This window comes from Kwoniella shandongensis, chromosome 10, assembly GCF_008629635.2.
Source record: "Kwoniella shandongensis chromosome 10, complete sequence".
Lineage (NCBI taxonomy): Eukaryota > Fungi > Basidiomycota > Tremellomycetes > Tremellales > Cryptococcaceae > Kwoniella > Kwoniella shandongensis.
The window spans coordinates 180,365-192,091 of NC_089296.1; the positions used below are offsets into that span (position 1 = coordinate 180,365).

At 49.3% G+C, this 11,727-nt stretch overlaps 4 protein-coding genes across 4 annotated transcripts; 2 read left to right on the forward strand and 2 right to left on the reverse strand.

Annotated features, from left to right (window-relative positions):
- Nucleotides 1–237: 237 nt before the first annotated feature.
- CI109_105482 (uncharacterized protein) lies at nucleotides 238–2,197 on the reverse strand (the record flags this gene model as incomplete). The annotated part of the gene is made up of 9 exons (XM_032003380.1): nucleotides 238–348; nucleotides 415–504; nucleotides 572–868; nucleotides 952–1,071; nucleotides 1,250–1,349; nucleotides 1,427–1,538; nucleotides 1,610–1,672; nucleotides 1,805–1,820; nucleotides 1,898–2,197. 9 exons carry the CDS (start codon nucleotides 2,195–2,197, stop codon nucleotides 238–240), a joined length of 1,209 nt encoding a protein of 402 aa, XP_031862238.1.
- A 1,118-nt stretch (nucleotides 2,198–3,315) lies between these two features.
- CI109_105483 (uncharacterized protein) lies at nucleotides 3,316–4,419 on the reverse strand (the record flags this gene model as incomplete). Its single annotated transcript, XM_032003381.1, has 3 exons — nucleotides 3,316–3,452; nucleotides 3,574–3,845; nucleotides 4,052–4,419. The coding sequence occupies 3 exons, from the start codon at nucleotides 4,417–4,419 to the stop codon at nucleotides 3,316–3,318; spliced, it is 777 nt and encodes a 258-aa protein (XP_031862239.1).
- Nucleotides 4,420–4,882: 463 nt separating this feature from the next.
- Nucleotides 4,883–6,780, forward strand: CI109_105484 (uncharacterized protein; the record flags this gene model as incomplete). Its single annotated transcript, XM_032003382.1, has 8 exons — nucleotides 4,883–5,321; nucleotides 5,398–5,444; nucleotides 5,511–5,539; nucleotides 5,594–5,625; nucleotides 5,729–5,929; nucleotides 5,999–6,049; nucleotides 6,113–6,537; nucleotides 6,616–6,780. 8 exons carry the CDS (start codon nucleotides 4,883–4,885, stop codon nucleotides 6,778–6,780), a joined length of 1,389 nt encoding a protein of 462 aa, XP_031862240.1.
- Nucleotides 6,781–7,120: 340 nt separating this feature from the next.
- Nucleotides 7,121–11,522, forward strand: CI109_105485 (uncharacterized protein; the record flags this gene model as incomplete). Its single annotated transcript, XM_032003383.1, has 11 exons — nucleotides 7,121–7,418; nucleotides 7,589–7,674; nucleotides 7,740–7,871; nucleotides 7,939–8,552; nucleotides 8,622–8,824; nucleotides 8,893–9,141; nucleotides 9,210–10,590; nucleotides 10,651–10,879; nucleotides 10,974–11,301; nucleotides 11,389–11,402; nucleotides 11,469–11,522. 11 exons carry the CDS (start codon nucleotides 7,121–7,123, stop codon nucleotides 11,520–11,522), a joined length of 3,588 nt encoding a protein of 1,195 aa, XP_031862241.1.
- Nucleotides 11,523–11,727: the final 205 nt, after the last annotated feature.

Genomic DNA, 11,727 nt, shown 5'->3' on the forward strand with positions numbered 1-11,727 from the left:
GGCGGAACGTGAATGTGTGTGATGGTGTGAATTGATATGGCGAAGACAATGCAAAAATTAGTCGTAATAAAGAAAGAAAAAGCAAAGAAAGGAAAGAGAAAAGTCCGAGTTGACATCAATCGTCGTATATACAATCTACCCCCTAAAACCTCCCCTCTCTCGGTTCGTTATTCGGTTACGCAATCCTCATGAACCCAGTCAAGACAGTCAACTAGTTATCAAGTGTTCGCGCGCCGATTAGAACGAATCTGCTGGTCTTGCGATTCGCATTTCGACTTCTGGGATATCGATATCGAACGTTCCTCCTTCTTTCTCTAGGTACTCGGTCTCTTCACGAGCGAGTCGTTGCTAAGGTCAAAAAAGGAGGTTAGTATACGAATCCCGATGACAAAGCCATACTTGCGCTTCACGTACATGTGCGAACCACCAGTTCTTCGGCTTGACAAAAGGGAGCATGTAGCTCTGCAGGGTAGGCTTGAGAGCTCTCGCCCGATTCGCTTCAATCTGTGCCAGAAGGTATGATCAGTTCACCATCGAATTCCAAACAAAGCTCAGAGAGATCAACACCCACCTCCTTCTTGAGATCCCTCCACAATTCCGGTTTGTCCGAAATCACACTCTTAACACCCCACCTCGTACATTCCCTCATCTCCTCGCGATCATTCACCGTCCATACACAGATGCCTTTCTCGTTCGCCCGGCAATCTTTCAAGAATCGCTGGCCTTCCGAGGAAGCTAGAGCAGCGTACATGACGGAGAAACCATGACACGAATCGAAAAAGTACTTTCGACATTGAGCGATCGACATGGTGATTGCGTATCTCGGAAGGTAAGGGAGGATCGTCGTTGCCGCAACGATGAACTTGGGCTGTAAGAACGGAACACGTCAATCATACGGTAAAAGATAAATCCCAAGAGAGCTGTTAGTATCGAGGGGATGCTTGCACTCACATGCCAAATACCCAAGATCAACCTCGGAGCCAATCTACTCTCCCACCCTTCATAACCCTCCACAACATCCTTGATGAGCCCAAAGAGTCTGACCGGGTCGTTCTCGACTTTGCAATCGATCTGCAAGGGGGCGAACCCGGCCCAATGGGCCACATCAAGGTTAGCGGGTATCAAAAGTGACGCCGTGAGAAGCGGTTTGTGGGGGTGAGGAGGTAGAAAGCGACGTTGCACGCCTCGGGCTGTCAGGGCAGCACGAAGTGGACGGGGGGGACGGAAGGGGCGATGGGATGATACTGACGTTGAGTTTGACATTTGCATTCTCGGGTTGAAGGAGGATTTCGATAACCTCTGTGAACTTGGGGATCGGCTGGTGAGGAGCTTTCTTCGTTCGCACGTGTCTGAGGGAGGGAAGTGTAAGGATACACGATTAGCGCTGCAATGTCACAAACCATCGAACGGATCGCATTGCACTCACTCCAGGACGCCATGCCACGGCAACTTGTCGATCCGCCCCTCGGTATCGGTAGTTCGGTTCAACTCGGGATCATGGAACATGACAAGCACGTTGTCGGTAGTCATGTGAATATCTATACCAGATCAATGGGTAAAAACCAAATCAGTCTCACGTGCCATAAAAGTTAGGATCACTGTAGCTTACCAGTCTCTATCCCGTCAGCACCGGCCTTGCAAGCTTCGACAAAGGACATCTTGGTATTTTCAGCTGCACATGAAGCGGATCACATCAGTATTGCGTGGCGGATGGCGAAGGGTGGCTCGAGATAATCGTGGTGATGGGAGGATATAGGCGAGATAGTGTGTGGTGTAGTATATGGTGTTCAGCTATCATACTCACGGAAAGAAGCAGAAGCCTGGAAAACAAAAAGTATCAATCAAATCATTGTCAGCTTAATATTCATCCTGAAATGTCGATGAATCCGAAGCTCACCCCTCTATGTCCCCAACATTCGGGCATCTTCCACCCATCTTTCTTGCTCGCATCTTCAGACTCGGCCACTCGATCGAATGGGTTCTCAAGCTCGAACTCTGAAAGAGCAGGAGATTGGAGGACTGTGGAGAAGGCTGGTGAGGGATTGGCAGAGATTGATGGGGATAGGTCGGGTGTCGTGCCGAGATGAGGATGAGGAGCAGCGAGTTGAGCATTGACTTTGGCAACGGCAGGAAAGGGTGCTGGTGTGGCCTCGGCCTGAGCCTTAGCCGTGGTGGGTGCTGGTACGGTGGTCGACATGATAAGCTGTGCTGAGGAGGGTATGTTGGTGGCAATACAAGGTGATAGTTCGGTACACAAGTACGAGTGGGGATGAGGGAGAGTGATGATTATATTGACAATCCAAATCGATCACAACGAGTTGTGAAGCAAACGTGCGTTGAACCAAAACAAAGGACCGTTGCTTCGTTTCGTTTTCGTGCGATGACGAACGTGTTTCACAATAAAAAGAAAGGATAGACCACCGTAGAGCGGGTTGGGTGGGTTTCGTTATTCGTCACTCGTATATTCGTATCGTGTCGAAGAGATGTTCTCGTTCGAGTATGGTGTCTGTGTTTCGTGATCTATTGGGGAAGAAGAAAACCGATCCAAGCTGTCTGTCTATATATATGTCTACAATGGAGAACTCGTAATGTTTACAACCTTCGACTTCGTTCGAAATGTGGCCGGTATGTTCGGACCAGGTTTCGATAACTTTGTCAAAGAGGTCACGAGTCGATTCAGTCAGAGGCGTATCTATGAGTTATGTTGCGGCAGCTCTATATCACGACCGAACGAAACGAAACGAGACGATGCAAAACATGAATAGCGGAATGGATGGGATGGGATGGGAAGGGATGTACTGTAGATCCGAGCCGCACAAAGTGGAGTTGTTTTCAGGGAAATAGCACCAAAATCATTGCGGCAAAAAAACTTGTTAATTAGGGTTTATTTCGGGAACAGACCGCGTTGTTGTGGTGTGTAAGTTATGACTAACTCTGGTAGTGTCGTCGTTCAATGGATGGGGTAGAAGATCGACATGATAGTATTAAGTAGCTTATTGGTCAGATGATGTATGCATGGAAAGGCTTGTGAGATGGTCCAAAGCCACAGTAGCGTTAGTCATGTGCATTATGTATTGGAGATGGCAGTTCAGATCTCTTTTTGAGGATGGTTATCGTCTCATTGTCCACTCGGTCCGACGTCCGAGTCGACATGTTGTTGTTGCTTCTCACTCCATGATCACAAAACCGGAGCTGAAGCGAGCGGTGTTTGACGCTTCCTACCGAAAATGGTAACAAGGTCTGTTTGGAACGAATGTATACATACATAGACTACAACATATTGTGGTACCTTCTGCTCTCCCCCGATCTGCTAGCTCAGGCGACCGTAGCAGCCGGAGGAGGAGGCATGGCGAGTTTATCCTTTTCAGCCTTCTTCGCTTGATCGACCTTCTTGTCCGCTTCCGCTGAAACATCGGTAGCCTTTGCCTTCTTCTTCTTCTTAAGGAGGAACGCTGTGTACAAAAGCCAATTAGCAAACGTTTATGAGCGATAAGTCGACTTTCAAGTGTTCCCCCAAGCACACGCGAAAGGACTCTGGGACCACCAACGTGATTTGGAGTGTAGAACACTCACCTTTTGACACGGCTGCTCTGACATTCTCATTAATCTCCCTGCTCTCTTCCAAAAACTTGTTATCTTCAAACTTGTGCTTCTTCCTAGCCAACTCTTCCAGATCTACATCTTCCACTCGTCGCTTCGAAGACCCTTCACCGTTGTCGTCGCTCCCTATGAGAGCATCGGCGGGCGTGATACCAAGCTTGCGCTCCAAAGCTTCGAGTTTGGATTTGTCGGCTGCTTGAGCTTGCGCTCGTAGAGCTGGTTCAGATTCGAGTAGTTCTGCTTGGCTATGAGAAGGAAGAAAAGGGGTCAGCGGCGATTTCACGAGGTATTGAAGCTCGCAGAGCTGGGAACAGATCTGCGCAAGCTAAAGATATGGAGTAAAAGGTACAAGGGGAGGAGATAGAAAGTAGATGGCAGATTTGGACTACCACCGGCGTCATTCTGCCATACTACAGAGTCGCTGATATCTCTGACAGTAGTAGACACTCACCGTTGCGCCTCTTTGATCGTACCCAGTCTTCTCCCTGACAGATCTCTACAACTATCCACATTCGTCGCTTTCCCCGTACTCATCCTCCCTCCCGCTGCTCTCAATTGAGATCCGAAACCACCTTTACCACCTGGTAATCTCGGACAGAGATGTAACGAGATGGGATGGGAAGGTGAGTCGACATGACGAAGCGAGTCGAGTGTTGTAGATGCGGATAGAGGAGAAGAGACGGTTGTTCGAAGGTAGTATGTGGTTGGGTCAAGGGTGGAGGGAAGGGGGAGAGCAGAGAGGGGAGTCGACGAAGGGAGGGAGAGTTGCACAGAGGCAAGGGGGGTGGGCAGATGTAGGAACACGGTCTGGAGTGACATGATGCGAGTATTTCGTTCAGAGTCGAGCTGTCAATGCAATGTTAATGTAATGATGATGAAGCAAAGCAGTGTTCATGCATGTGGAGATAGACGTGTTAGCACCTCAAAAGACACTCGTTGGGTGGCAACTCACGTAGAGGGTGCGGCGGTATTTCGGCGATATTGCGCGGTGGCGCTTGGGTGATGACCCATACGTGGCAAGTGCGAGATGATCTGACACGAGATGAGTTAGATAGCCAACCTTGACCGAATTGTCAATAGTTGGTCTTGAGCATCTATCACTGCCTCTACAGCATATTTAATCAGACAAAAGGAGAAAAGAGCTGCTCCAGCCCTCACCTGCGAACCACCCACACCCCTTGACCGCTGTCTTGGAAGAAGGCAGCCCTTTTGACCGAACCTTTCGACCTCTCAACCGTCTTTTATCGTTCTTACATCGGTTCTTTGTGTCACTTCGTTCAAAATGGAAGGAAACAAAGAAGAAGCTATACGATGTCTGACAATAGCCCAACGACATCGTTCCTCCTCCAACTTGCCTTCTGCGCTCAAATTCGCTCGTAAATCAATAGCACTCTACACTACCCCCGAGGGAGAAGCGTTAGTAACTATTATTCAAAGGGAGATTGAATCAGGTGGTTCTGCATCGACTAGCTCGACTCCACCGACTCCCGGAACGGGGACGAGTACACCTTCAGCCAGTGCTGGTGGGAGTAGTAGCACGACGAAAGCTACAGGAGTGGAGGAACATACTACCTCGGCGAGACAGAGACCCGGACATGGGAGCGCTGCCTCGGCAGGGACAGGGGATAAAGCGAAGAAGAGGGAATTTACGCCGAAGCAAATGGATGTGGTGAAGCGAGTCAAGGCTTGTAAACATCACGAGTATTATCAGATCTTGTCGAGTGAGTCAGACCCTCCTTTCGCTATCGCCCTGTGTCAGGCTACTCCAACCGAAAGCAAGATGCTGATTTAGTTCAGTCGAGAAATCATGTACGGAGAACGATGTGAAGAAAGCATACAAGAAGGTGAGTTAGCTGTGGATTACCTCTCAGGTCGTGACGAGACGAAAGCTGATACTGTCGAGTTCGTAGCTGGCATTGGCTTTACATCCCGATAAGAAGTGAGTGCAGCATCGTTACTATATTCGTCACACCGTATACTAACCTTCACTTAGCGGAGCACCTGGAGCAGACGAAGCTTTCAAAAGTGTGTATAACTCTCTGACTTGTCCTTCCCATCCCGTTGATCGAGACACTTCTCCGCCCTTACTGATGGTCAGGTTATGCTGACATCTAATTCACCATCGCAGTGGTGTCAAAAGCGTTCCAAGTCCTCTCAGACCCAGATCTACGGGCGTCATTCGACCGTGATCCATCGTACGACCCTACACAACGTAATCCAGGAATGACCAGTCGTGGTGGTGGAGGCGGTGGGATGCATCCGGGTTTCGGAGGAGGTGGTTATCAGACGGAAATCAATCCGGAAGATCTGTTCAATATGTTCTTCGGTGGTGAGTCTCAGTTTCTGACAGGTTGGTCGAGGGAAATTGGGTCGAAGCTGATTGAACTGGGCGATCTAGGTGGAGGTGGTGGTGGATTTGGCGGAGGTGGTGGATTCGGTGGACCAAATGGTGAGTTGCACTGATCTTGTTTGGTCTCGTTGAGCGAATGCTGAATCTACGTGTCCCTTTCAGTATTCACATTTGGCGGACCTGGTGGATTCCAAGCTCAATACGCTCGACCACGACGACCCCAACGACCGGCCGGAAGAGCAGACGACACTCCTTCGTCACCTCTCATGGCCCTACTCCCCATTATCATTCTCTTCGCTTTCGCTTTCATCTCCATTCTCCCTTCTCTATTCACGGCGACTCGGGCGCCTGATCCAGGATACACATTCGATCCGGCTCATAATCCTAAACAATTTGACGTGGGGAGGGAGACTTTCAATTGGAAAGTACCGTATTTCGTGAACGGCAACGAGTTTGTGAACAGCGAGATCTGGAAGAGTGTACCAGAGAACAGAAGAGGACAAGGGAAGGAGGGACTGTATTCGCCTAAGTTGCGGACGTTTGAGAAGGGCGTCGAGAGTCACTACGTCAGGAAGTTGCAAAACGAGGTGAGTAAATCCCTTCCAACCCTCTAGACAAGGTGTAGGGTACAGAGTTGGATCGTGCTGACAGATATTACTACGCAGTGCCAATACTTTAACGACGTGAAACAACAACGTATAACGGAGAACTCTGGCTTCTTCGGTATCGGAGCCGACATGGACAAGATCAACGAGCTCCGAAGGCAAAAGAGTCCAGCATGCGAGCAGCTCAGAGCATGGGGCTTGCAACAGGGTTCAGTGGGGTGGTAAAAAGGTAGATTTCATAGATCGTTTTGATCGCAAGAGGCATGAGAGATGTTTGCATGGGTATTGTCTGGTTTTGTATGAGCATTGAAGTATGGCAGGCAATCGGTTATGCATGGGTTTGTCATCGCGGAAGTGTCAGGCTCATGGAGCATAAACCTCCACTCCTGTTGCAGAAAGTATCAGGGACACAAAAATGTTAGCCGTCGTCTGTGGCCGACCGAAATCAACTTTGGTTGCGTTGAAAAACATCCATCAACCTAGTACCACCATCTTCAGCTCGAAGCAGTACCTCTTTACTACAACCTCGGAGTCTTAAGCCGAGAGGGAATCATTCGCATTCAAGATGGTAGCAGCTTTCGATCCCCTCTCCCCTACTCAAGCTTCGTCCTCTTCCTCCACCAAAGACAAATCGACATTCCGAACCCTTACTCGAGAACGACAATTCAGACATCCCCCACCGAACCTCTCCGACGTCCCTGCCCTAGACGAACTGGTCAAACCCCATTTGGAGAGTTTCAATGCTCTAATCGAAGATGAGGGATTGGAAGGTGGGAAGGGGCTGTTGCAGTTGGGTGTGGAGGATATTGGAGAAAAGGTAGTTTTTGATGGGAAAGGTGAAGGTTTGGGTACAAAGATTAGCTGTGAGTGGGCGACCCCGTTTCACCCAACATACCGTCTCTGTCTGGTATAAGGTCTGGACAAACGAGGATGTTCACTTTGTACTGTCTGGACCGGACATGAAAACATAGTCGGATAACAACCTTGTCTATCGAAGAGAGCTGACGTGATCCTCATTTGTCAACCACTACAGACCGCATCACCAAAGTCGCTCTTGGTAAACCCCTCGTACCAGAGAAGGACAAGCACGCACGAGAGCGAAAGATCTTCCCCAGCGAGGTGAGCTGAGTCTAGTCTACCAAGAATCACACGCTGTGGTGCTGACTGTATATTTACGCATCTAGGCTCGAGAGCGTCTCACTACGTACCGTTCGAGATTGACCGTCGGTATCCAGTACACTGTGACGGACCCGTCGGGGGAGTCCACGCAATATGAGGAGATCAAAGAGTGTGGTTTGCTGCCTGTGATGGTCCGAGTAAGTGCACCGTCTCTGACTATCCTGTGTCCGGCGGCCGGAGCTGATCGCTCATCGTTGTTCCTAGTCCATGCGATGTAACCTTCAAAACCTCCCAGCGACCGAATTGATCAAGCACGGTGAAGAGTCTACCTCTTTCGGTGGTTACTTCATCGTGAACGGTAACGAGAAGATCATCCGATACCTCATTCTTCCCCGACGTCACAACCCTCTTAACATCTACCGACCTTCTTTCGCCAAACGAGGTGCTTCTTACACTCCTTACGGTTGTCAGATCCGTTGTGTCAGACCCGATCAATCGGCCTGTACCAACACCATTCACTACCTCTCCAACGGAGGTGCGACCCTTCGATTCGCATGGCGTAAAGTCGAATACATGATCCCCCTCATGCTTATCCTCAAGGCTCTGGTCAACGCGAGTGATAAAGAGGTGTTTGAGGGTCTGATCCAGGGAGAATACGATAACACCTTCTTGACGGATCGTGTTGAGCTCTTGTTGCGAGGACAGAAGACTTGGGGGCTGCATACCGGAGAACAATGTTTGAACTACCTCGGAGAGAAGTTTAGAGTCGTCTTGAACTGTCCAGAAGATTGGGATGATCGAATGGTCGGCCATTTCCTGTTACACAAGGTCGTCTTGGTCCACCTGCCCAACCCTCGTGACAAGTTCAGAATGCTCATGTAAGTTTTACATTCCACTTGTTTCCGATTTATATCCTTCACGTCGCTAACTGGATTCACCTCTTCTAGTTTCATGCTTCGAAAGCTGTACTCTCTCGTCTCCGGTGCCACTTGTGCCGACAACCCTGATTCGCCTCAACATCACGAAGTCCTCCTTCCCGGTTTCCTCTACGGTATGATTATCAAAGAGCGATTCGACGACTGTCTCGGTGCTGTCAAGGCGCAAATCCAATTGGATCTGAGACAAAACAAGGCGAAGAGTTTCTCTGATCGTGAGTTGCCATGCTTCTCTACTTGGTTCAACATAAATCAGTAGCTCATTCTGAGCATTTCACCATAGCGAAATACTTCTCAAGCGTGTTAACGAAGACCAACTGGGATATCGGATCCAAGCTATCGTATTTCATTGCTACCGGTAACCTTGTCTCGCCCACCGGTCTCGACTTGCAACAGACCTCGGGTTACACCATCGTGGCGGAGAAGTTGAACTTTTACAGATACCTGAGTCATTTCAGATGTATCCATCGAGGAGCGTTCTTTGCCGAATTGAAGACTACCACTGTTCGAAAGCTGTTACCAGAATCTTGGGGTGAGTAACAATGAGGTTTGAAAGACAGAGGGAGAAATCAATACTGATGTGACTGCTTTCTTCCGTAGGTTTCCTCTGCCCTGTGCATACCCCTGATGGATCTCCTTGTGGTCTGCTCAACCATCTCAGTCACACATGCAAGATTGTCACTTCGGCACTTGATACCTCTCAGATCCCCGCTCTCCTCTCCGCCCACGGTATGACTCAAGTCTTCGCCTCCTCTATCGACGGTCGACGAATGGTCTGTGTCCAGCTTGACGGTCGAGTGATCGGATACGCTTCGCCCCAAAAGTCAAAGCAACTCGCTAACTTGCTTCGTCGACTGAAGACCGAGGGCAACGCCAAGGTTCCTCTCGACGTCGAGATTGGTTATGTGCCTGTGACCAAGGGTGGTCAATACCCCGGTCTTTACCTCTTCTCAGATCGAAGTCGAATGATGCGACCCGTCACATACCTCGAAAACGGAAAGACCGATCATCTTGGTACTTTCGAACAAGTTTACATGGATGTCGCAATCACCAAACAAGAGATTGAAAAGGGTGTGTCAACCCACGTCGAACTTGACCCAACCAGCATGCTCTCAGTCATTGCCAACTTGACACCTTTCTCCGATTTCAACCAGAGTCCTAGAAATATGTACCAATGTCAAATGGGTAAACAATCGATGGGTACGCCCTCGACAGCACTCAACAAGCGTACAGACAACAAGATGTACCGACTGCAATCGGGTCAGACACCGGTTGTCCGACCAGACTTGCACAACCATTACGGTTTCGACAATTTCCCGAACGGAATGAACGCCATTGTCGCTGTCATCTCGTACACCGGTTACGATATGGAAGACGCGATGATCTTGAACAAGTCTGCTCACGAGAGAGGTTTCGGTTATGGAACGGTGTACAAGTCGGACATTTTCGATCTCAAAGACGCACCCGGTGCTGGTCGAAGTACGAAACCTACTTTGCACTTCGGATTGGGACGCGACGTCCGAGACGATAGCGATGCGAGGAACTTTGTTTCGTCAGACGGATTACCGATCGTTGGAACGAGAATCAAGTCTGGTGATCCGATCTGCTCTTACACCGACGACACGACCGGACGAACCAAGTTCCACAAATACAAGGGTGACGAAGTGGCCTTTATCGACGAAGTCCGACTACTAGGTTCCGATGCTGGAGATGCGGAACTTCAGAAGATCCACATCAAACTCAGAATACCGCGATCCCCTGTCATCGGAGACAAGTTTTCGTCCCGACACGGACAGAAGGGTGTCTGTTCTCAGAAATTCCCAGCAATCGATATGCCTTTCAGCGAGAGTGGAATGCAGCCGGATGTCATTATCAACCCTCACGCTTTCCCCAGTCGAATGACCATCGGAATGTTCGTGGAGAGTTTGGCAGGAAAGGCGGGGGCGTTACATGGTATCGCTCAAGATGCGACTCCTTTCAAGTGAGTAGTCTACATCAATGCAAAGCCGTGTACCATCACTGATACTGTGTCATTGCTCAGATTCTCGGACGCGGATCGACCCGTCGATTACTTTGGAGAACAGCTCCGTGCCGCAGGATACAATTACTACGGCAACGAACCGATGTACTCTGGTATCACTGGAGAAGAGTTCCACGCGGATATCTACCTTGGTCTCGTCTATTATCAACGACTGAGACATATGGTCAACGATAAATTCCAAGTCAGAACGACTGGTCCCGTCGATCCATTGACCAGACAACCTGTCAAGGTGAGTCATCAGTCTACTCTGTTCCTTCCAGGCGTTGTGACGAGAGAAAGCGAGATTGTAGGAGCATTGCTGACATGCTGTGTTTATCATATAGGGTCGTAAACGTGCTGGTGGTATTCGATTCGGAGAAATGGAGCGTGATGCCTTGATAGCGCACGGAACATCCTTCTTGCTCCAAGATCGATTGATGAACTGTTCCGATTACTCAACAGCATGGGTCTGTAGGAATTGTGGATCGCTCGTCTCGCTAGGATTCGAAGAAGTGAGCGGGGAAGGGATGAAAGAGTATTGTAGGATCTGTGACGGCCACGGTCATGCGGAGTCGTCTCCTGTTGGTGCGGGTGCGAAGAAGGAGAAGGGAGTTGGGGTGGTGATGAAGGGTGGTGAGAAGAAGGGTAGTATGGACGTTGTCGCTGTTCCTTGTGAGTGCAGTCGATGTTTCCTTCTCATTCAGCAGATAGACCAAAAGCTGACGTTGTCTCAATGTGTGTTTGCGTGCCCTCCTCTAGACGTCTTCCGATACGTGAGTACACTCAGCTAGATAATTCGTCAGAGTTTTACAGAGCTGACCACGCTCATTCTCTTACAGCTGTGCGCCGAAATGGCCTGTATGGGTATCAGACTCAACGTGACTGTGACATAAGGGATACCATAAGAGGGAAAGTTCACATTGTAGTCTTGATTCTCGATTGGCATTACTGCATCTTGATACCTAATGCATGATATGATATACCTGCGCCTATTATCGCTTCTATGTTCGCGGTCAATGTTGTTTATATTGACAATGCTTGACGAAGACGACCTACATAAATTAACTTTTGCCGCTCACGTGTTTCGGCTTGAGGTTA